This window comes from Diplotaxodon limnothrissa, linkage group LG6, assembly GCF_057381915.1.
Source record: "Diplotaxodon limnothrissa isolate DT_005_m linkage group LG6, D_limnothrissa_male_GT1.1, whole genome shotgun sequence".
NCBI classification, from domain to species: Eukaryota; Metazoa; Chordata; class Actinopteri; order Cichliformes; family Cichlidae; genus Diplotaxodon; species Diplotaxodon limnothrissa.
In genome coordinates, this window is record NC_140601.1 from 7856207 (window position 1) to 7880132 (window position 23926).

The window sequence follows — 23926 nt, forward strand, 5'->3', positions numbered from 1 at the left end:
AAAACACACTTTTTTATTTTAAAAAAATCTGGTGAGTTTTGAAAGCTCCTCACACCCTCCACTGATGATGCTTCAGATGCTTGACTGGGCAAATTTACTCCTCGTTTGATCAGCTTGGTAGTTTTCAGCTGTACTAAAATAAGAGTTTAGTCTTTTAAATAAGAACAGTCACCACGAGTTCAACAAAGTGTTGCAAACATTCCTCACAGATTTTGTTGCGTATCAACACGATAGCATCACACAGTTTGTCAGATTTGCAGATTTGTCATTGGCAAGCCGACAATGATGAGAATCAGCCGTGCCGCCACATTCCAAACGTGCTCCATTGGACTGAGAGAACCTGGAACAGAAGACGGGACATTTATAGCTATAGCTGTGAATTTTCTCAGGACAGGATGGGAGGAATTGGGGGAGTGCAGGATGACGACAGGAAGGAAGGAAGGAGCTGGGCAGGACAGGGTGGGCTTGAGAAAAGCCCACAGAAATAGAGACAAATGGGTGGGACAGGACGGAGGCATGCAAACACGGCTGTGGAGGATTTGCCGAGCATGCTTTTTTTCTCTCCCCTAGCAACACCCTGCTATTATCCCTTTTTTTTCTTTCACCATTTTCATGGATTGTCTCAAATTAATTTCTAATAGGACCTCCATAGTGTCCAATGACACATCAGCCTAGGTCAGATTTCCACACTAAGGTTGGCGAAAGCACTTTCCATGAAACTGTTGTCATCATCAGATGGACTTTGCCCCTCTTGCTCACAGAATTTTCCATTACCTTTTCCAAATCTGCAGTACATGGTCTGCACTTTGTACTTGAATCAATCAAATAATATATACTATGTCCAGCTCCCATACCTGTTTTATCTACCTGTTTGTTTATAACTGTTTTATTCTTGTCCTTTGTGTTTATGCTTGTGACGAAGTCCCAGCAAATAGAGGCTCGGACAGCGCCTGCATAGCTGTTACTGAGCTGAGTTATATAACTACCATACCACCCCCAACTCTCCACCTCCACTCCCCGTCTTTTTTACGTCTGTGCGCTACCAGTGACGTGCGCATGCGCTAGGTGTGAAGAGGAAGGAAACAACATGTCGATAGAAGACCCATTTTTCGTTGTGAAGGGGTGAGAAATGAAAACTAAATGAGACGTGAAAGCTCGCGTTGTTATAAACTAACTACAGCTTTTAGCGTGTTGAGTGTTAGTTACGCGGGGTTGTTGCTATTTTTCCCCTCAAAGCAAAGTTATATCAGAGAAGTTAGCCCAGCGGCTAGCTCTAGCTAGTTAGCATTAGTGCTACTGTAGCAGCTGCGCAGAGGGGCGCAGTGAGTTTGGGTTTTTTTTTTATATATAAGAGCGATGAACTCAGCACTCACTGAAATCCGTTTCTACCCACACCCCACTTGGCTGTCAGTGAAAACACGGGCCAGCTGTGGGACTGGCTGTGGTCAGGCACTTTAAAGTCGTTGCGAAGTTAGGAAGCATGGGAACTGGGGTTTGTTTTGGTTAACCGAGGGGCGTAGCTGCAGTGCTCAGTTCGGAAAACACCCCTGTACTTTAAATGATTAAAGGGCGAAGTCAACTGGCTATGATTTTCCGCGCTGATAATGTTCCTGTTGTGTGTTTTTGTTCAGGGAGGTGCAGAAGGCCCTGTCTCGAGCTCGGGGCCTGTTTGATAGATGGGAGGAGCTGTTGCAGGAGGGGACACAGGTGAGCCTCATGGGCTGACTCACGTGGTACAAACATGCTGCCAGGATGGCACACAACTTTTCAGGGTCATCAGGTGTTCATTATAGTTTTAAATATTGTAACTGGAAATAATCCCGCGTTTATCGAGCTATCATGGCATCTAATTCACTGCTGTTTGTGTGAGGTTTATTTTCTCGTGTTTTTAATAGGATGTGTATACTGCCCAAAGTTTTGCAGGGCCTTAAGGTATCTTGGACACTTAAATATTTCATAGGAATTAAGGGGAACTGGTATGCACATGTCCAATTTTTTTTTCCATAAATGTTTGGACAAGTATTGCATTAAAATAACCTTTAAACCCCTGCCCCCCCACTTTATTTCTGCGGAATAAAATTATTACTCATTCTTATTGATTCGACTATGAAAATGTTTTCTCTGTTTTTGTTTTTTAAAGTTTTTTCGAAGTATTAGTTTTATTTGTTTGTTTTTTAGCATTTTAACCCCCCTGTTATGTTGCGGATCAGATTGACCCAGAACAGAAGAGATGTCACATGTCATCTGAATCACTTCAGAAAACAAAAAAAATCAAAATTATAAAAGAATAATAATAATGGATTGCATTTATATAGCACTTTTCGGGGCGTCAAAGTGCTTTACAATTCCACTATTCATTCACTCTCACATTCACACACTGGTGGAGGCAGCTACAGTTGTAGCCACAGCTGCCCTGGAGCAGACTGACAGAAGCGAGGCTGCCATATCGCGCCATCGGCCCCTCTGGCCAAAAAGAAAATTGTAAAAAGAAAATTGTAAAATAATCAATGCCAGTGTTTCTGACACCTTTGGATGAGTAAATTTGCCCCGGGTCTGTTTGTTTCAGGTGAGTCGAGATGAACTAGACTGGAGCGCCAACGAACTGAGAAACTGTCTGAGGGCCATAGACTGGGACCTAGAGGACCTCAGTGAAACCATCAGTATCCTTGAAGCATGAACAAATGGCTTCCTAATGCCCCACAATGGCACTGTCATCATATGATGAGCAGTATTTTTAAAACAAACAGGTTCTTTGTGCACACTGTCTTCCTGTTTTCGTCCTGTTTAATCAGATTGGTCTCCTAAACTGGAACTATTTTAGTTACATAATAATTTACCATAGAAGTATTTGAAAAGTCGCTGTCAGCACTCAGGAACATATCAGGAAACACTGCTGATGGAAAAGAAGAGAAGGCAAGCTTTTATTAAATGCCTGAACTTCTTGTGGGGTTTTTGTCATCACTGATGGAGACGGATTAATAAGTGTGAAATGAATCCAGGGAGTCAAGAGGTTGTCAGAATACCTGAAATTTAATGCAATACCTGGTCAGCACCATAACACAAGTCCTTCTAGAAGCAGGTGTAATTGCACAGCAGTCATACCAAAACTGTCTCTAGACAGTGGTCACCTGAACATTCATGTATGAATCAGCCGCCACATCTGATTTTGGTGCTATCTTTGCATTTGTGAAATTCTCCACAAGGTTTGCGTTAAGTACCATGTATCACTCTTGTAAGAGATGTAGCACTGATTGAGCCGTTTTGTTGGTGGGTCCTTGACTGGTTCAGGCATCGTGGAGTCAAATCCAGGGAAGTTCAGACTGGGTGATAATGAACTTCAGGAGAGGAAAGATTTTGTGGAGCGAACCAGGAAGTCTGTCCAGGTAACTTCAACCTGAATTCATTTTTTTTCCTGTTTCCACACTCTTGTATATTCAGACATCAAGTCCTGTGGTCTTTTTTTTGTTGTTGTGTGCTCAATAAACATTTGTGAATGACATGAATAAAACATTGCAGATGACAAATTGTAGATGAAACAACATAGTTGTCCTCTTCTTAATTTATAGCAGAGCTATTTGATACGGTTGCTTTAAGTCTCAAAGGTGTACCTGATAAAGTGATATCTGCTTAAACATGATGATCTGGAGTTTTGTCAAAAGTCTCTCTGTATTTACCCTTGAATACAAAACATTTATTATCCAGCATGTTACACTGCTCACAAAAATGAAAGGAACACTTTAATCAGAGCACAGCATCAAGTCATTTAAACTTGTGGGATATTGATCTGGTCAGTTAAGTAGCAGCGGGGTTGTTAATCAGTTTCAGCTGCTTTGATGTTCATGAAGTTAACAACAGCTGCACTAGAGGGGCAACAATGAGACAACCCCCAAAACAGGACTGGAGGTGGAGGACGCTGAGATTTTTTAACGGTCAGTGTCATTACTGGAAGTATGAGGTGAGCCTGGACACTGCAGAGGTTGCACAGATAGTCCAGCTCCTCCAGGGTGGTACATTAATATGAGCCATTGCCAGATGTTCTGCTGTCTCCCAGCACAGTTTGACGAACATGGTGGAGACGTGGTGTCCAGGAAACAGGCAGTTACTCTAGGAGAGTTGGACAGGAATGTAGAAGGTCCGTAACACATTAGCAGAACCAATATCTGCTCCTTTGTGAAAGGGGGGACAGGACTATCACTGCCAGAGCTTCCAATGACCTCCAACAGGCTACTGGTGTGAATATCTCTGACCAAACAATCATGAGGGTGGCCTGGTGCAGGATGTGGTCTAGTGGGTCCTGTGCTCTCTGCCCAGCACTGTGGAGCCTGATTGGCATTTGCCTTAAAAGACCAGAACTGGCAACTCCACCACTGGCACCCTGTGCGTTTCACCCTGAGTACACGTGACAGACGTGAAAGAGTCTGGAGAAGCCAAGGAGAACATTACGCTGCCTGTAACGTCGTTCCGCATGATCTGTTTGCTGGTGGGTTAGTGATGGTTTGTCAGAACGTCTTTGAATTCAGCCCTTTGAAGGTTGATAATTTTTATTTCCATCAAACGATGGGGCGTCCTTTCATTCCTAACATGATACCCAGTATCAGTATAAACCCACATCCAGCAAGTTTTTTCTTGTTGAGGTCTGATGTGTTTTAAATGTTCCTTTAATTTTTTTGAGCAATGTACTTCACTGTCCAAATTTTTGTAATTTCAGAGTTATTGTTCACTCTTGCCTAAACATAAAGCCCTTATCTAAATGAAAATGAGAAACTAGATTTACCAGTATTTTCTTTGCTTTGATGACTCATAAGTTGTGCTCTAATCTTCTGCAACATATTTACACACAAACACAGTATGACTAACAAACACTTATTATTTTGAACACACTGAGTAATCATTCAGTGGGGTTTTCCAAAAACTCCTTGGCGTCAGGTGATCTAGGCCTTATCTCATAAATGGTTCAGAAGTCGTAGTACTCCCAGATCCATCAGAAGCCTTTTTCAAAAGAATATTTTTCATCTAGTATTATAATAATAATTAAAAACAAGCTATTCTTATTTGATTTTAATTAACAAGCTTTAGCTTATACCTACACTGAGGGTATAATGTTTTATTTTGAAATCGGTTTCCAGTAGCTACAAGTGTTCTTGATGGAGCGCAGACAGCTGCTTCCCTGGAAGGCCTCCGCTGTGTCTTTGCAGCTCCAGTGTTACCAATAAAGTAGAGGCAAAGTCAAACATTAGTCAAAGCAGCAGCTCCCAAAGCCGAGCAACACTTATTTATTCATTTTCCCTGTTTCTATTGTAACCACATACACAGTTTATTTCTACCTGTCGACATATTTAACCGCGCTGCAGCTGTTGAGCTCCTGACTTTTAATGAATTTAAATCAGTGTCCAAGCTGTAGGCACAATGGAAAACATGAGTCAGTTTTTATTACGACTTAACGGCAAAGGTGGCATTCTTAAAATAGGCCTGGAGAACTGAGTCACCGGAGCCAAACAGAAGAGCTCTGCTGTGAAGGAACAAAAGACTTTCTGACATTTTGATTTGCCTGACAGCGATTCTGGAGCAGCACAGAAAATCTCATTAATGAACATGTCTGCACTGAGGCAGCTTTTAAAAGGATTTTTCTGCTGCTATTGGGACAAATTGTGAAATGAGAGGTGTAATTATTTGTGTTTTGCTTTTTGTGTGTGTGTCTGTATAGGACATGAAGGATCAGTTGTCCAGCCCTTCTGCTGTGGCTCAGGCAGAGAAGAAGAACAGACAGGTTGGTGAAGATGTAAACATAAAACAAAACACACACACTGTGTACACATAACATATATATATTAGGGGTGCAACGATACACAAAATTCACGGTTCGGTTCGGTTCGATACTTTGGTGTCACGGTTCGATATTTTTTCGATACAAAAAAAATGTTCATGCCTTTTTAATTTGTCATTTATTAAAATTATAAATATATATTTTAACTCAAAAGTACAGTTTTTAAATTTAACCCTAACCCTTGTGCGTGTTTTTTATTTTGACAGCGAATTCGCACCTGCGGACCACTTATGTGCAGCCCTGGTTATTTAGCTCGTCATATTGCAGCCACAGAAATTCTTTTGTCCATGAAACCATAAAGCTGTACTTTCTTTTTGCCTTATAGTCTGATTTGTCATAACTTCTCCGTTTTGTGGTAAGCTTTTCTTTGGCTGTCACTTCTTCACCCTGACCTGTCTTATTTGGCTCAGCAGAACTAAAATATATATATCCTGCTGCTTTTACACACGCACTCACATAAGCTCAGCGATTCTCTGCGCGATCAACCTCTCACATGTTTAAGCTGCGGGAGATTTCACTTGTCATGTTTGCATAGTAAACTAACGATTAATAAGACGATGTCAGAGGAATTGGTGCACAAATTATCATCACTCACCAATCAGTGCTGTCGCTCTCTATACACAGTTCGCGCGATTGCAAAGTGAAAGCAAAAAACAAGCGCAAATTCAAACGCGATTTCAATATGTCACATATTGACAGTGGCTCACCGATGCCAATGACATAATTACCCAGCTACATTTCTGAAAGAATGCAAAAGCATTGACATATATTTTTCCTCCCTACAATAGCCCGACGGGCAGGGCAGAGATAGATTTTGGTAGCCCGACTGAAAAAATCGCTAGCTCCGGGACGTCGGGCTAGCGATATTGCGAGCCCTGTATCTGATTGAGGAATGACTCATCTTTGGAAAAGAGAGTTTATTACAGAGAAATGTCTCTTTCCAAAATAAAAGCTATACTATCCGCTTCTTCTGGGCTATATTCTCAGCAGCATAAGGAGACTCGTGTGCTAACAGCTGTCTAAATGACTCGGCTAAAGTTAGTAGCATGCTTGTTGTTTTGGTCTTTGCACTAGGATGATGTCGGCGTAAATGTGCAGTCATATTCGTTGTGTTCCCACTAGTGCTTTCAGGTTAATCTCGTTGAAATGACCTTAACGCCACAACACGGCAAATCTCCGTTAACGAGCTACCGCCGATCGCCCCGTGCGTGGGGCTAGACGGCCAACACGTTAACGAGCTAACTGCGCTAACACACTAGTTCCCACCCATGTAATTGAGCATTGCATGGCACATCCAACATACTGTTTTACTTTAGTCCATGACTCGCTTACCTTCAGGGTCATACATCACATGAAAACCAAAATAATTCCAAACGCCAGATCTGAATGAGGGTGGGGGAGGTCCATGTTGCAAGGGGAGCTTAACTTCTGTCTTGCTAGCTTGCCCTGCGCTCTTCCTTCTGACTATGCTGTCTGTGTTGAGCGCTCAGTGGATCTGCGCTCGACAGTGCAGCCTAGGCGGAGTAGTCGAACGCAGATTCACTGAGCGCTCAACACAGACAGCATAGTCAGAAGGAAAGTTGATAAAATAAATCACAAATTTTGTATTGTTCGATACATATGCGTACCGAACCGAAAGCACTGTATCGAACGGTTCAATATCGATACGAATATCGTTGCACCCCTAATATATATATATCCACACTACTGGGTAAAATGCAATTTGAGGTACAGGGTCTGAATTGTGGAACTCCAAATTAGCGTACTTCTACATCTACACCATCTGTTTTCACCTGTCGTGCACAGGACCAGGTAAAAATCTGCTCCTGTAATCTGAGCTACACTTCCCTAGAAATATGACTAAGCTATTGTGATTGTCTGAATCCTACATTGCATTTCCGTTTACTTTCTCACCTCAGTTTTTACCCCTCAGCCGTAAAAGGCTGATGGGGTATTGTCACCCGCTGGGTGAGCAGGTGCTTGGCCCGAACTCCCAGGTTTGAGAATACAATAACTCGAGAATGAGGTGATGTAGGATTTTGAACTTCATGTCATAGGTGCAGCTACTAAAGATCTCAGATGAGTTTAAATCTCAGTGACCTGGACCTCAAGGTCTAAGGTCAACTTCTCCAAAAAATCTTTCGAACACACAAAATAAATTGTGAAAAATCTCACCTAGGATTTTTAAATTGATTTCATAGCTGTATTTACTAAAAGTTTGCACAATTTGTCTTTTTGGTAACATAAGACTGAAGTTTGTTACACTGATGTAAGGCGTCTGCTCTCTCAGTGTGTAAAAATGTTTTTTTCATTTTTCTGCTTCCTTCTTCTGGTCCTGCTGTTTTTTTTCTTACTGTTTTTCTTTCTACTCTATTAGTTTCTTAAACTTTGAAAACAGGATGAACAGGCACACACAGGAAACAAAATTTCCCAGTGTCCAAATATCACAAATGTGCTGGTTTTACATGTGTGCTAATTCTTTGAAGAAAGTAAGAAGGTTTCTATGAACCTGGTAGTAAATGAAGTCCACTGCTAACTTTGGCTGCTGGAGCTTCATATTTACTTTCAATAACCTTGTTTTATGAGAGAGAGGACCTGACCCTTCACTTCAGTTTATTATGTTCTTAATGCCCATTCATTCATCACGAGCCGCACCTTACATAACTCACAAACGAGCCTCGCTGTAGTTCACGTGGACACCGTTATCATGGAGGATTTCTTGTTTTTGTTCTATTGATGATAAGGCACGAGCTATATTAATGGAGCACAATGCTACTGCAAAAGTTGCTCTACATTAGCTGAGAAATCCTGACAGACAGATCAGTTTCCATCTGCCACAGAAAATGAATAACTGCACCATCTTGTGTTTTGAAAAGTTGTCAAACTCCTATTATTCCAACAATAATTCTCCTCTGGAAACTCCTACAGCACACAGACACACAAACATACACGTACACTCCCAATTTTCTGCAAAGGCTGAGTCTCGTGTCTGTGTTTGTCCAGGCTCTGCTGACTTCATTGGGCCAGGACAGGTCAACAGGATTGGAGGCTCATCTGGTGTCTGCAAACTCCAGATACATCCAGGAGCAGCAGGAGCAACAGCAGGTAAGAGACCAGCTGAAACTGAACAGATGTAGAGCCAAAAAAGAGGAAAGCAAAAGCCTCAGATGGGGGAAGCATGAGAAGAAATGAGAAGAAAAAAGGGAAGGGACTAAAGGAGATATTGTTGTGTGACAAATGATTACATGTAAAACGAGGATTCATGAAAAGTCCCATCGGAATATTTTGTTTGTTTGTCATGTGATAGATGACAGGAAAGCTTTAATCAAAGGATCACACAGAAGGAGTGAAAGATAAGCTCGTCAGTGAAGGATTGCTGCTGCAGCGTAGCAGTGAGGTGAAGGAGACGTGCTGCAAAGTATCACACTGTGAGTGAAGTGAAAGACAGTATGAGCTGTGGGTTTCTACTTCCTGCGGTGTGCGCTGATATTGGTGATGAAAGTGTGTGATCACACATCCTGTGTCAAGTTGTGGTATTTAGTAAGAAATAGTGTTTCTTCATGTCTTTTTTTTTTAATGAAAGAAAAGTTTGACCTTTTGTTTCATTACCTCAGCAAGGATGTGGTCTCCTCTGCGTTGACATCACTGCGGGGGGTTTGTAGCAGTGTATGATTTGATTCAATGAAATGATTTAGTGGAACTTTTTTTTTCTTTAAACGGTTAGTGTAGAGATTCTGAAAAGAAGCACCCTCGATACAAACTGTTCACTGAGACACAAAAAACATGTTTGTTTTTTAAAGGTTCAGATTTACCAAGCAGGGAAATAGAATTTCAATAATTCCCAATACTGTAATTCTGTACCAAGAGTGGGTCAGAAGCAGTGAGTGACTGAGGCTGAACCAGTGTGTGTGTGTTGGTTTTAAACTGGTATTTCTGTATGGAAACAGCAATGACATCCAGACCAAAGAGAGGCAGCGGAAAAGAATCAGTCAGTTCTGACACAAGAGTGAATCTTTGGGGGGGGGGCTGCATCTTGGAGGTTGGGGCAGTTGTTCTCTCAATGAGAGCTCATATGTCCAAAGACATTCATTTAAATGTGGTATAGAACGGAAAATACAATACACGAAAGAAAAAAATAGTAATGATTTGTGATGTTTCAGAGCTCTGTGTTCTTGCTGCGGGTGGAAAACGTGCAAATGGAGGTTCTTCTTTCTCTCTGCAATTTTCATTCCTCAGAAATGTGATTTAAAAGAGAGCAAACTATAAAAAGTAACTAAACTTTACCGGGAACACATTCACGGCCTGTATGTCTTTCTTGTGTCCCCACAAGTGTTGGCGTCTACATCTAAGGGTGAAGATCTTTAGGCTAGGATTAGGTTCAGGTTAGTTGAAGGATTATGGAAAACCTTCAGTAAAGAGATGTAAGTCTGTCCTTTGAAGTGATGGGTGCGTGTATGTGTGTGTGTAGTTGATCATGCAGGAGCAGGATGAGCAGCTGGAGTTGGTGTCGGGCAGTATCAGAGTCCTCAAAGACATGTCTGGACGGATCGGAGACGAGCTCGATGAGCAGGCCGTGTGAGTACACATGCACACCTTTGAGAGCTTTTCCTCAGTTGGCTGAGAAAACACAATAACACATAAAGGTGTGTCCCAGTCATCATATGCTCTTTTTTTTAGATGCCTATAAAAAATGTCACATGTGTGACCGCTGAGTTAGGACTGAATACTGAATGCATTCGTAGCCCCACAGTGTTTACATCCATGTTAAGCAGCACTTCAGGATTGTGGGTTTTGAACACACACACACAAACACCTGACAGTCTAAACCAGGTTCAGGTTTTTGTTTGATGTACTTGATCTAAATCCTGACTGGATTACAGGCTCGGGTGTGTCCAACATCACCGAAAAGCACCTCTTCCACTAAACTTTTTATAGCTTTGTCCATTTATATAATAATGTCCTATCAAAAGCCTGCTGTAACTCGCTGTAATGAATCCAAATGTTTAAAACAAATCGCCAAAATTTGTTGAAACTACAAATGTCTTGAGCCGCAGTCCAGTTTGATCAAGACCAAGGTCAAATCTTTTGGTCTTGATCTTTCTCAAAAGCCTGTCGTTTTGCCTCAAATTAAGATGATATGCCTTTTAATCGCAAAGGCAACTTTTCATTGATCCTCTTATAATCTCGTCCACATCCCTGCAACAGCCAGGCCTTTGTGAGGTCACAATGTGCAGATGCTGATGTTAAAGTTCTCGCGGTATCGCTCGTTTTGTTTTTAGGATGTTGGGGGATTTTGGAGATGAGATGGACCAGACATCGTCCCGCATGGACTCTGTGCTGAAGAAGCTGGAGAAAGTGTCTCACATGACCAGCAGTGAGTTTACACACAAGCAGTTATATTTTCTACATTCACAGAAAATTTACCTTCAATTAATTTAGTTAAAGTGACACTGCCTGATTTATGAATTAAATCAGTCAGTGCGGGCTGTGAGAAGTGCATTTTAACTGTGACTCTGTAGACCCTGAAACATTGCTCTCAAAGTTTAGCCTATCTGCTAGTTCCAGTTTCTGCAATGCTGTTTAGCGTTGAGTGTTTCTCATTCATTTCATCTCCCCTGTTCTGTCTGTTATAGCAGACAAAACTGTGAGGAACACAGCTTGTGTCAAAAAGAGTGACAGCAACCACAGCAGTGTGTAAAAACAGAAATGAAATGAAGAAACAGGAAAGGGAAGCGCTAAAAGGCCAAAACATTTCCTGTGTGACCCTCAGTATTATGCTGGGTACTTGAATCAGCTCTCAATCATCAGTCGTAGCCCAATCAGACACAAAGCTAGTTGGAAAAAGAAAATAAGCTTGACAAAAACTTGAGTTCCTTCCAAAAAAGAGCGGTGTGTTTACTGTAATATTTTATGCTGCCTAAGGTCGTTTTAAGCTCTGCGACACTGTAGCGCAATGATGTCCTGTGCTGTGTCCATCAGGTCGGAGACAGTGGTGTGCCATCGGTGTCCTGGTCGCCATCCTAATCGTGGTCCTCATCCTCTTCTTTGCACTCTGACATAAGCAGTCTATGACCTCTCGACCCCGTTCACAGACTCCTCCCTGTCTGGATGGCTGGACGGTTACAGAGCCCCTCCCATCACTCCCTTTCTTTGTGCTGAGGGGAAGCTGGTGATCTGCAGGCTATAGTGAGGATGGATCCTCCACTCCACTTCAGCCATTCTAGTGGAAAGGGTGCTGCTGGTCTCTCAGCAGCACAGTTTAGCACGGGGAGGGGGGGGACCCTGGTGGTATTATGTCTTTTATTTTGATGCATTTTGGTTATCATTGGAGTTAGAGGGACTCGGGGAGGACCGCTCCTGTTGGGTTAAAATCACAAACCTGCTAAAGTTCGCTTCGTTTTAAGCCAACAGCAGTAGCATGGGGGAGGATTTTCAGTGTTGCCTTAAATCTATTTTTATACCATGTTGAAATGTGCAGTTTGTTTGTGTGCCTAGATGTAAATCATGCTGGGAGCTTACTCCTTGCTAGCAGTAATCAGCATCGGGCAGGTGTGCAGGTTTTCCCTCCACTGATGAAGAGTTTAGTAAAAAGTGCTGCTGAGCTGTGTGTGTGTGTGGGGGGGGGGGGATCTTATGGATCCTGGTTTTGCCTGTCAGATTCATTCCGAGTCTCTTTTACTCAGCAGACATAAATGATTCATTTCCTGCTCTGATAGTGATCTGCCACAGAGAGGCAAAGGCCACCTTCCTTCGCACCCCCGCAGACATTTGAGCACACGATTGGCTAAGGCTTTGTTACCCTCACTGGTTGAAGAGAGAAAACCTTGGCTTCAAGCGAATGGCTCTGCCTCTCTTTTTTTTTATTGAAAAGCTTCAGCTAATGAGCAGAGGAATAGTTGCTGGGCAGGATGTCCCCACACAGCCTAGATTTAGGCTTAGAGCTCCCTCTGCTGGAGCCTGAGGCTCATTTCTATTCTTTTGTGTCACGTCAGGCAGTACTACCCACACTGAGGTGTGTTGCAGCACTGTGTAAATGCTTTGACTTGCTTTTTGTGTGTAAATGGAAATTATTCTTGTACAAAGCATCTGATTTTTAATCCTGTGTGATCCAGATATCTTCACTCAAGCTTTAATCACCCAGTTAGAGAAAATGAACTCTTTGTTTTGTAGGTCAGAGGTCAGGTGCCTTTGCCTGTTGCAGGAGTGGGTAAGGCTGAAAGCACCTTTACTGCCAGAGCTTTGTGTAAGTTAATGTGAGCTCTTGTCCCAGCTTCAGAAGGGCAAGTAGCTCAAAAACCGGGAAACGTGTCAGTCTGAAACAACACGGAGGCGCATGAATGTAAAGGCACATGAAGGGTTTTGAACAGAGAGCTTCCTTTTACTGTTTCACTTAAACCTGGGAATTGTTTTTACATGATTATAATGTAACGGCACATCAGACAGGTGCTTGACAGGTTTCATGTAGTGATGGTGCTGAATTGATTGCAAAGATGATTGTGCAATTACAGCACTGGTCATTGTTAACTAATCTGATCTGTGCAAATTGAAGTATTAGATGATCACTCCCACCGATCCTGGTTTTTAAAGCTGGGTTAGATGATATGGTTTTGGTTCATTACTCCAAAATAACTGTACAGCGTATTATAACTTGCAGGTAGTCAGAGAAGAGACTGGACCCGTGCACGTCCTGTAGTTGTGTTTTGTGCCATCAGGACACACGGGGGTAAGGAAGTGGGGAAAGGGACAGGAGGAATGAAATCTGTGTGGAAGTGGAATGTGGTGGACTTCTGTGAGATTACTGGATTTAAGCAGGGGACTTGGAAGAAAAGGGCGTGAGTCCTGTGGGAAGCCTCAACTCAATGTTGTCTTGTTTTTAACCCAAATGAAGCGCACACACCCGTGTGCCTCTCGTGGGAGGGGCTTTTGCCCAATGCAGCTTTAATGGTACTAGCAGTAGATTATTTCAGATTATAATAACTGCAGTTAACATCAGTGCTGAACTCCATCTAGCACACATTTACACTAATCAGCCACAATATGAGGACCCCCTCCCTAATATCACATAGACCCCCTTGTGCTGTCAAATCAGCTCTGATTCATCGTGGCATGGACAACGGGAGTCTGGGGGATTAGGATCTGGGGAGATTGAGCTTTTTGTTGCCCTCTCAGAGTATCAAAAGGTGGATGGCACGAGTTAAAATATCAGCCACACGAGCAGCATGGCTAAAGGTTTAAACACGATTACGTCAGTGGTTTTTACTAACCTTTGGTTCAAAACTGCTAATGAAAGTAAATATTCAAAGTGCCAAAGGTCACATTTGTATTTATTCTGTGTGAATGACCAGCTATTACAACGAGTATGTTTTGGATTTTTGGATGTAAATGTGTAAAATACAGTACTGGTAGCCATCGTGTCCTCTTTTTCACACATGATGTTTGAGTATGTCATTGTGTTTTTACTGCCTCTGCTAAAAAGAAAAAAAGGGCAACATTGGTGACAAAGTGTAAACTTTTCCTGTCATATACACTATATACCGTATGAAGAACAAGTGAAGGGAAAAAGCAAACTGCATAAAGTGAATCACACAATTGTTCTGTTACTGGCATCCAGAGATTTTTTTTAAAATTGCTGATTGTGGTTATAAGTTTCATTAAACTTGAAATGACCGAATAACGTCCTGAGTGTTTATCTTCTTTGAGGTGCTCGCTCGGCGTCTCGGCTGTGTGTCTCGAGGATGGCAGTTTGGCTTCCCTCTTGTGATTTGTTCCTCTGATAAAAGCTTTCACTGGATTGCAGATGTTTGAGTTTTAATTGAGAAGCACTTTACAAAATGGAAACATCCCTGCGTGTTATTCTGAGAGCCACACGGCAATCATTATGTAAAATTACATTTACTTTAACTGCGAGGAGCGCGCTGCTACTCCCCGGAGGCTCTGTGAACTGCACACATCTCTTAAAATAACCAGACGGCAGTCGGGAGACCGACACGTTCGTGCGTGTTTCAGACATCCTGTGAAACTGGGAGAGGAGCTGATGGGTTTTATTAGTCAAGCCGAAGCTGCTCAAACTGAGCACATTTTTCTGTGACAAATGCTAAGCCACCTTTCAAGATGGTGTTATTTATCAATTGGGAGAACTTACATTTTTAAAAAAAAACACACAGGAAATGGGACACTTCAATGTTAGGGAGAAAAATATTGTGCCTGTTCTTTCCACTGTAAGAAGTGCATGTCCATCTCATGTGTATAAGTGCAGCTCCAGATGCTTTTCCACCAGCCTGCAATATTAAACATACAATAGCACTTGCTATTTATCATTGCATTTCCATGACAACGAGTAATAAAAAGCATTGCCCCTCATGTTTGTGTATTTCGGGGGGTGCAGCTGCTTACCTGTGCACACAAAGGCCTCCTCCCACTTCAGATGCATCCTGGGGCAGTTGCTGCTCAGATTGTTTATTTGAATTCATGTTTATTTTCAAAAGGCTGCCTAAACTTGGCTAAGAAATAAGGAGGAAAAGCCCTATGTTCATAAAATGTGTGCAAACAACTGAATTTTGTTGGAGAATAAGGTGTGGAGCATTTCTGTGGCGTAATGAGTTTAGTTTAGGGTTTATTTAAGACGTGTGGTAATAAAGTTGACCCCTTGGACTGCGTTCAAACCTCCACCCCGCAACTTGAATTTCATTTTCAGACGAGTACAGCGAAGGCCAGAAAACTTATGTCTGTCCAGTGTGCTCCATGCCTGCTCAACTAAATGCAGCTAAAGCGAATTGCATCGACTCTTCCCCTTCAGAGGCCTCACAGTGTTACACAACACCTCTGTGACAGTTTTAATTTAGCCACTGGACAAGTGTGTGGATCTGCTGAGGGATAGAACAGCTGTGAAGGCTGTGTTCTCTGAAGAAAGAAGTGGTTTGCACATCTGTGGGCACACATCACACATCAAAGAGTGCAGATAAACTCAGTTATTTTTCCTCCTCCCTCAGTTGACCACAGGGGGGCGCCATAGGCAGTCACATGATTGTGTGTTTTATTTGCCCGCTGCTTAAAAGTTCAGTGTAAAACTGACTTCATTAGCAGCTTTGGGAAAATAAATTATTGAATGTTTCACTACCCAATGGCAGCACATCTTCTGCTGTGTCTGGGAAACTATTTATTCATTTCAGTTTCATTTAAAGACCACACTAAGAAGTAAAACACAGCAGAAAAACAGTAAATAATCATGGATGTTGACCTCTGGTAGAGCAAGTTGTGATGTCATAAACTGTAGGTTTTACATCTGCATCTTGTTACTGTCGCTGTTACCATGCCCAGACTAGCATTTAGTTCAAAACGACCACTTTTACAGATGCACTCTCTCACATTACCTAGCACAATTGTTTGCTGAGTCTCTCACAAAACCCAGTACTCACATCATATTACTAATAAGTATTTACTTGATGGAGCATATTTCTGTTAGTTCACTACCTAAGACTCCAAGCTTCTGCTTTTATTTCTTATTTCTAGCCAAATGTAACCTCTTGAGCTGAGTGCAGATTTCTGTCTGCAGTTCCTCTCATGACCACTTGAGGCTCCCCAGTGACACCCATTATTAACTTAAAGTTTACATCCTGGTACAAAAAAAAAAGGTTTTAGTCTCTAAAGCTAATTTCAAATCTCATTTTATGAGTAAAAGATGAGGTTTTTATTTGTATGATGTGAATATGATAAACATGGGACCTGGATATACAGTAGTGGTCACACTGAATGAGGTCACATGTTTTTAAAGTAACCACCTTTTCAGATGGTGATGCATTTTGGACAAAAGTAAATCGCAGCAAATAAAGACACAACGCCGCTGTAAGGTCAGTCCTGTTTGTTACAAACCTTTTATTAAGATATTCAGATTTCTTCCTCATTTTTAATCAGTCTGGTTTCTTTTTCTCTTTACAGTAGTTAATGTGCAATTATCTTTATTACTGGGTCACAGTTAGGAATTCACAAAGTTATTGGCACTTGGAACACATGAGGGAAACACTGGCATGTACAAGGAGAGCGGGGTGGGGGCTGATTCGAGGGAGCATCTGGGCAATCATCTGTATGGAGTTCAGGGGGAAGAGGGGGCAGGGCTTGGGTAAAGGTCTGTGGGGAGAGGTGTGTGTGTGGTGGGGTGAGGTTGGGCATTTTTCTTTGACATCAGTAGATGCTACTGCATTGTTTTTGTTATTTTTATATATTTATATATATTTTTTAAACTTCCAAAAGCTGTCATTTCACTTTTCCTTTTTTTCCTGGGCTATGAAGAATAATAAAGAATAATACCTCATGCTGCGAGTGCACATCTAACAATCAAACTTTGATAGTGCTTCTATGTCATAATGTACAGTTTATATATTTATATATTTATAGTGGAAGAAAAAAAAGGAGAAAAGAAAGATCTGCAGACTGTTTTCACCCAACAACACCAGAGACAAGAAATAAAACTTAAAAACAAAAAAAAGTCATTCACGGTTGCTATGATCATATGTAAGCCCCGCCCCCGTTTCTTAAGCATGATTCTGAGGTAAGACTGTGTTGACATGGACTCCCAACTTGTGTCCCGTTTCTGTAAAAACCCTGCACTGTATGCATTCAAATGGCCCGAGAGCGCTCTGCTGAGGCTCCTGGGTTTGTTCCTGAAAAACAAAAAAAGTATGTACCTGCTTTGTAACGGCAGCCACAGCAGTTCAGAAGCTGCTCGCAGCACTGAGATATCTGTGGGGATTAAGGTCTGCTATGGCTGAGAGCTCCCGAGGTAAACTGGTACTTTTTCTTTTTTTTTCTTTTTTTTTTTGAAAAACTGCATCAGCGACACGAAGACGCACACACGCACACGTGTCCTGCAGCACCTCCAAAGAGTGTGCGGGTGCGAGCTTCGGCATCTCAGAGGTTTGCCTGTTTTGTATTCATGTATACATATACAGTATATATATAGATATTTATGCATCTGTGAGCATGTGTGTTGTCTCTGGTGTGTGGGGATTTGGGGAAAGAGAAGAGTAAATGTTTCTGATAGACGACTACAGACCAGCAGACAGCAGGAAAAAGACTCGCGCAGCTCAAGGACCGTATCGGAGGTCGGGAGAAGGGGTGAGAGAGGTCAGGTCCGCTACGCCGAGGAAGAAGTGGAGGAAAGCTGGCTGAGCAGAGGGATGGAAGGCGAGACACAAACCAAGAGGCTTCACTTCAGGATTACAATCTTGTATAGTCTTGCGTCCACTTCCTGTTCACTATTCTCAAGTTTAGCCCGTTTTTAACCACACAACAAAAGTGTCGACAGTCTCAGCAGGGCCCCTACACAGGAAAAATCCACCCTCGATTTCTACAACTTCGACTTGTCAAGTGTTCAGACATCCTCTGTCTTTTGGGGGTGTTTTGGCCTTTTGTCCATCAGTTTTTGTTTTCCTTTCTGGAATATGTTATGGCTTTGTACTTTGGTTTTGTGAGTCTATAATCCATACAGTTTAAAAAGAAAACTTTGCTCTTCAGCATTAAACCTGCACTAGTGCAAATTTGTTCAAATAGTGACAAACCATCAGAGAATTATCTCCCTGCTGGGAAGTAACTTATTTAATACTCTACTTTTAAACTATTTAGCTTCTATTTTGTATTCTTGCACCACAAAACACTTCTTCACATTTACACTAACAGGTGCACTCAAAACTGAAAATGAGTAGAGACACCAAACATTTGGTAGCCAAGCGGAGGATATGTTGTTAGCACAGATAATGATGCTACGGCTAGCTAGCTAGCTAGCTTTTTCCCCATGAGCATTAACATTTAACGTTAACATCGCATGTGCAATGTTAATGCCCTGTTTGGTATTTATGTGTTAAATAGTCCTGACTGTAAAAGAATTTGGTTGTTAGCATCATTAGTGCAGATACTGACAATTGTGCTAGCTAGCTAAACAGTACTTTTTTTACTTTAATGCATTAATGACTGTTAAATTGTTACAGTGACTGTAAAATAATATCATTTTTCAGCATTTCAACTATTTTTAAATATCTTTTTAAAAATATTCGACATATCATGGCAGGTGCAGTGAAACACTGGAATCATCATTTTTGCTCACAGCCCAGACACAGGCTTCGTTTAGCAGTTATAAAGCCAAAATTTTCAAACAGTAGACCAAAACCAAAGCTAAGAAAGTTGGCACAAGGGAGGATTTTTCCTTTCGTATTTTGACCGCACATTAAAAATTTGTTGAACAAAAAGTGAATACAAGTGTCAAAAAGATAATACAGTGTCCATGCATCAGATAAACTGGATGGAATTTTTAGCCCAAAAAGACACTCGAGTACATCTGAAAAAAATCACTTTCTTAAAAAGTTCTTAATAATTTGAATACATATAATTGGTTTTACTTTCAAGCTCAAAACTCTCGATTGACCCTGAACCAGTAAGCCATCAAATTCTTATTGTACGATCGTTCCTCTATTGGTGATTTCTTTTGTTCATTTCCACTTCCATATACGTGTAGGAACCCTGTTTGAATCAGCAAGACCAGACTTCACCCTTTGTTGGTAACCCTCACCCAACTCCCACCCACCCACCTACCTACCCGCCTGCGTTCAATTGCAATCCATTCCCACATGGGTGAAGGATGATCATCATTTTTACACTTTACAAGAGAAAATAAACATACAAAATAAAAAGGGAAGTACAAAAATGTAAAAACAATTCAAATAAGCCCCCCCAACCCACCCCAAAAAACAAAAAACAAAACAAAACTCACATTACATCTACAATTGTCAACCTTACATCAACAAACGTCCCTCTTCTGATGCCGACATCCAAACCACAGACAGGAAGTGACACGGTGAGTGTGCTCGGAAAGGTGCAGAGGGCTTTGGCTCTACTTAACAATTGAGCTCTTGCCCAAAGGTGCTTTTCTTTTCTATTTTTAAGGGGAAAAAAGATGACTCCACTTTCTCCATGTCACTTTTGTTCCTCGCTGTGGATCGGACGCCGAGACAGAGATCAGGAATGAAAAACATGTGGAGTGACTCGTGGATGGAGGATGGAAGCAGGAAAACGGCTGCAGTGCTCTTTTCTTTTGGAAGTCATGTCGGCAACATTTCAATCTGCTGACAGCTTTTATTTGGCATCGCAGACATTTTGGCAGGTTTGAATTGGATTTGTAAAATGAGCAGCAGTAGCCTCCAGCAGGCCTGCTGTTAAGGTGCTCGGATAAAAACAGTGATCGAGACTCTTTGATTACAATCATAGCTTTTGTGGGATCACTGTTTCTTGGGATCCTGCCACCTGGTGGTTTTGGCACTTACTGCAGCTTCTGAGCCCCCCCCCCCCTCACCAATTCTCTGAAGCTGCAGTAGCTGTAATTAGCCCCCAGGTGACGTTTTAAAGAGGAAAAAAAAACATTCAAGCAACAATAGCTTATTCTTTGTGGAAAAGCTGGTCAAGTAAACTTACTTTGGGTCGATTTGTGGTGTAAGTTTATGCAGGCTTGGCAAAGACTCTGATCTGAATTATGCAAAGACAACAGCGAATAAGCTTTCATCCATGAAAGGACAGTTTTTTTAAACAGACATTCAGACGCATTGCCTTAAAATGATGTGAGCCCGCCACAGTTTTGTTTGCCTCAGCTCTCCATCCATTTTTCAGTCCGTCCTGATCATGTCCCGACAACGGCTGCAGTACAGTAAAAAACAAACATCTGGTCCAGCATTACACCGCCTCTCCAACCCTCCCCGCCCACAGCACCTCAATCATACAACAATCGCAATGCAAAAATATGTGGTTCTCTTTCTCTATTTTACAGCTAACCAGCTTTGACTCTTTTTTAACACAACTTGGCAACTCTACATACAGGTGTTAATGTCTTATTAGTAGCATCTCCTTTAAAAATAACTTTCAAAAACTACAGTACGCTTGCTCGAATGTAAAAAACAACAACAACAAAAAAACAAACAAACACGATGAAAAAAAAAACTGTAAAACTCAAACAACCAAGCTTTTAGCACTTTGCTCTGGCCCCGCTCAACCTCGAGTTAGAAAACTGTGCTCAGGCATAGCTGCCCTACAAAGGGGCAAAAACTACAACCGACTTTAAAAGGTCAAAGGTGACAGATGATCTTTAAATCTTATATGCTAAAGAAAAACGACAATAATAAAAAAAAGATATTCTGTGATATACAGCCTATCATACTAGGACGTCCGAGGCTTACTGTTCAGGTTCATACAGTTTTTTTCTCTTTGCACGTCTAAGAGTGTTTAAAACTTCTGTCTCGTCTCTCCGTAGCACTCGGCTACTTGGTTGTAACATTCCCTCCAAAACGAAGAGTAAATAAAACAGATATGAATAAAAATATCCCTTAGCTCTGCTCGCTGGAAGTACGCCAACTTTACAGGAACTGTGAAGTTCTGGACCGATACCCAATAACCCATTCAGATATTTTTTTTCCAACTGTTAATGTTTTTTTTTTATTATTTCAATCTTTGTGCCAAAAATCATTATAAAACATAACTGCCCTCTTTTAGAGCCTTTCAGCTCTTCAGTGTCTTTTTGAACATCTTATCAATGGAAATTAATCGGACAACAAATAAACATTGATCACTGATATCTGCACCTGCTGTTACCAGTCAACAGGGTTGATATCAACCATTATTTGTATATTTTAGAGCATCCATATGAATCTATCTTGAGAATCCTGGTTCTGAAAGCCAACTCGAGCCTCTGTGCACCCAGCTGACTTCCCAAACCTCCAGATGACCAGGTCAAGCACCATCAGACAGCAGAAACTCCATCAAAAAGCTTCCCTCTAATCACGACTCCTGCACTTTGTTCTCCTGCCTGCCTCTGTGGAAAATTTAAGACATGCAGACTGTTGTGTTAAAACAACGCTGTAGGCTAACGGCTGCCTCAGTAGCTGCTTTTGGACCAAACCAGACCTACCAGTCTTTGATCTGGTTGCATTTGCACCAGTAATACAAACTCTGAAGTGATGTATTTCCCAGGCCAGTGCTTGGTAATTTCCAATCACCTCCTGTTGTGGTCTTTTCATTTCCTGTAATCCCACTCTATCTAGTTTATCACTAGGCAGCAAGTTGAAGGGAAATGCTAGCAGGGACTATGTATTCACATCATGTTCTTTGTTTCAGAGAGGTTCGAGACAGCCTGGACTTCACTGTCAGTTCACTTCTCTGCGTTTTGGTCCATTTTTAAGGCTAATATAAGGAGCTGTTCTTTACATGCCTAACCTTTTACCACCATTTACTTTTGCTGGCCCTGCATTTGCATGTTCAGCTGCTCAAAATACACTTACATCCTGACTAATCACATTACATTTCCCTCACTGAAAGTTCCTCGAATGTTGCGGAAGAACTTAATTCCCAGGAGGACATAAAGAAAAAAGACCTTAAAAATGGAGCTCTATGAGCGACGAAGGACCCGCAATTTGTGTAAAAAGTGGGGTACATCATCCGTTGTTCCCAAAACTAAGGTACAAAAGCAACTAGTATCTCCCAACCTATGACCCTGTGTAGGATGTTCTTATATGAAAAGGATACAAAACCTCTCTCTGCTACATAATTACACATATTATTGCTTTTTTCTAAATTCTGAATAATTCAAGGACTACGTCTAGAGTTCTCCTTTTTGATGCCACTTCTGGGACAGTCTTGATGTTTCTACAAACAATTTGGAATATATATATTTTTTTTTTATCCAATTTGTGTCAGGAAAACAAAGAACTCTTCATTACAAGCTTTCAGCTTGCTATCTCATCTTTTAACATTTAGCCAGTGCAAGATTGATGGAACGACAGATAAAGATTGGCCGGTGCCATCGGGAAATGTCATCTTATTTGTGGATGGGCCAATGGCGGTCAGCAAGGCAAATATTGATACAGTGGTGCATCCAGAGCCCTTTAAACTGCCTTGTTCAAACAGTCCAAATATCCAATGATATTCAATTGAGCATCACCGAGGAAAGGACGAAAACAAGCAAATATTTACATTTGGAAGCAGAACAGAAGTGGGAACCAGTGATTCTGATGATTCAGCTGATAAACTAATTCATGCTATGGTGATCGATTGATCATGTCAGCTCTGGTTCTTGCACACAGTTTGCCATATAATGAAGATGGAGGTGATATTTTGCTTAAAGAGGTCACATGTAGAAAATAAAGTTGTGTTTCAGTGTACTGTGAAACACTGTAAACTCACACTGCCCCTTATTACGAAGCTCAAATGGTCTCACACTGTCACACCATCACACTGCAGTGCTTTAAAAGAATTCAGCCAAATCCGTTTCTGGACATTAAAGGTATTACTTAAATATTTAAAAAATTAGTGCAATTTTAACTTTGTGGGGTTAAAAAAAAAGGCGCTGAAAGGTCACGTCTTTATCTGGATCCCAGTCGGCGTCCACTAACTGGGTGCTCTTCTTATCAAGCCTTTTTAAGAGATTTAAGCAAATCTACCGTTTATTCATTCAAGCCCCAACCCCACCCTTCTGCAAAATGTCACGCTACATAAACAAACAAGCACCTAAGTATTTATCGTGGTGGCACAGGGCCACGGAGAGACAATCACCACATCCTCCTCCCTGTCATTAGTCTCCTCTCTCTTCCTCTCTCCTCTCACTCCTGTGTCTTTGTCTGGATTGAGGCTTTGCTCGTGTGACGGCAGAATGCCGCAATGCCTCGTCTGTCCTGGGAGATTCTTAACAAACATCTCCTCCTCAAGAAGAACAGCAGCACCGCCGCCGCCTCCCCCTCCTCCTCTTCCCCTTACTGCTCAAGTCTTAGATAATTATAATTATTTCTCACTTGGTCACTTGGTTCAACAGTCTGGTTGATATTCACCTCATGATTGGCTGCGTCTCTCATGTGGACACTCTGATTGGCTGGCCACAGCAGCCAAGGGAATATGGGGACAGATAGACCTTCCTCATCAATAGTGTGATTATTAAAAGGTGCGGTTAAAACAAAAGAAGACAGTCGGACCACGGCGTCCACGCGCGCACACATACACACACACACACACACAGCACTGACGTGCTCGGTCAAATGTACCTACGCCCAATTAGTTTCAGATTTGCATTCGAATAGCTCA

General features: G+C 41.7%; 1 protein-coding gene across 1 annotated transcript; it reads left to right on the top strand.

Moving 5' to 3' along the window:
- The first annotated feature begins 1064 nt into the window (after window positions 1–1064).
- On the top strand, window positions 1065–14483 carry stx10 (syntaxin 10). Its single transcript, XM_085356766.1, has 9 exons — window positions 1065–1122; window positions 1632–1707; window positions 2567–2660; window positions 3289–3383; window positions 5705–5767; window positions 8828–8929; window positions 10293–10399; window positions 11104–11198; window positions 11804–14483. Exons 1-9 carry the CDS (start codon window positions 1088–1090, stop codon window positions 11878–11880), a joined length of 744 nt encoding a protein of 247 aa, XP_085212892.1. The 5' UTR covers window positions 1065–1087; the 3' UTR covers window positions 11881–14483.
- The last annotated feature ends 9443 nt before the right edge of the window (window positions 14484–23926 follow it).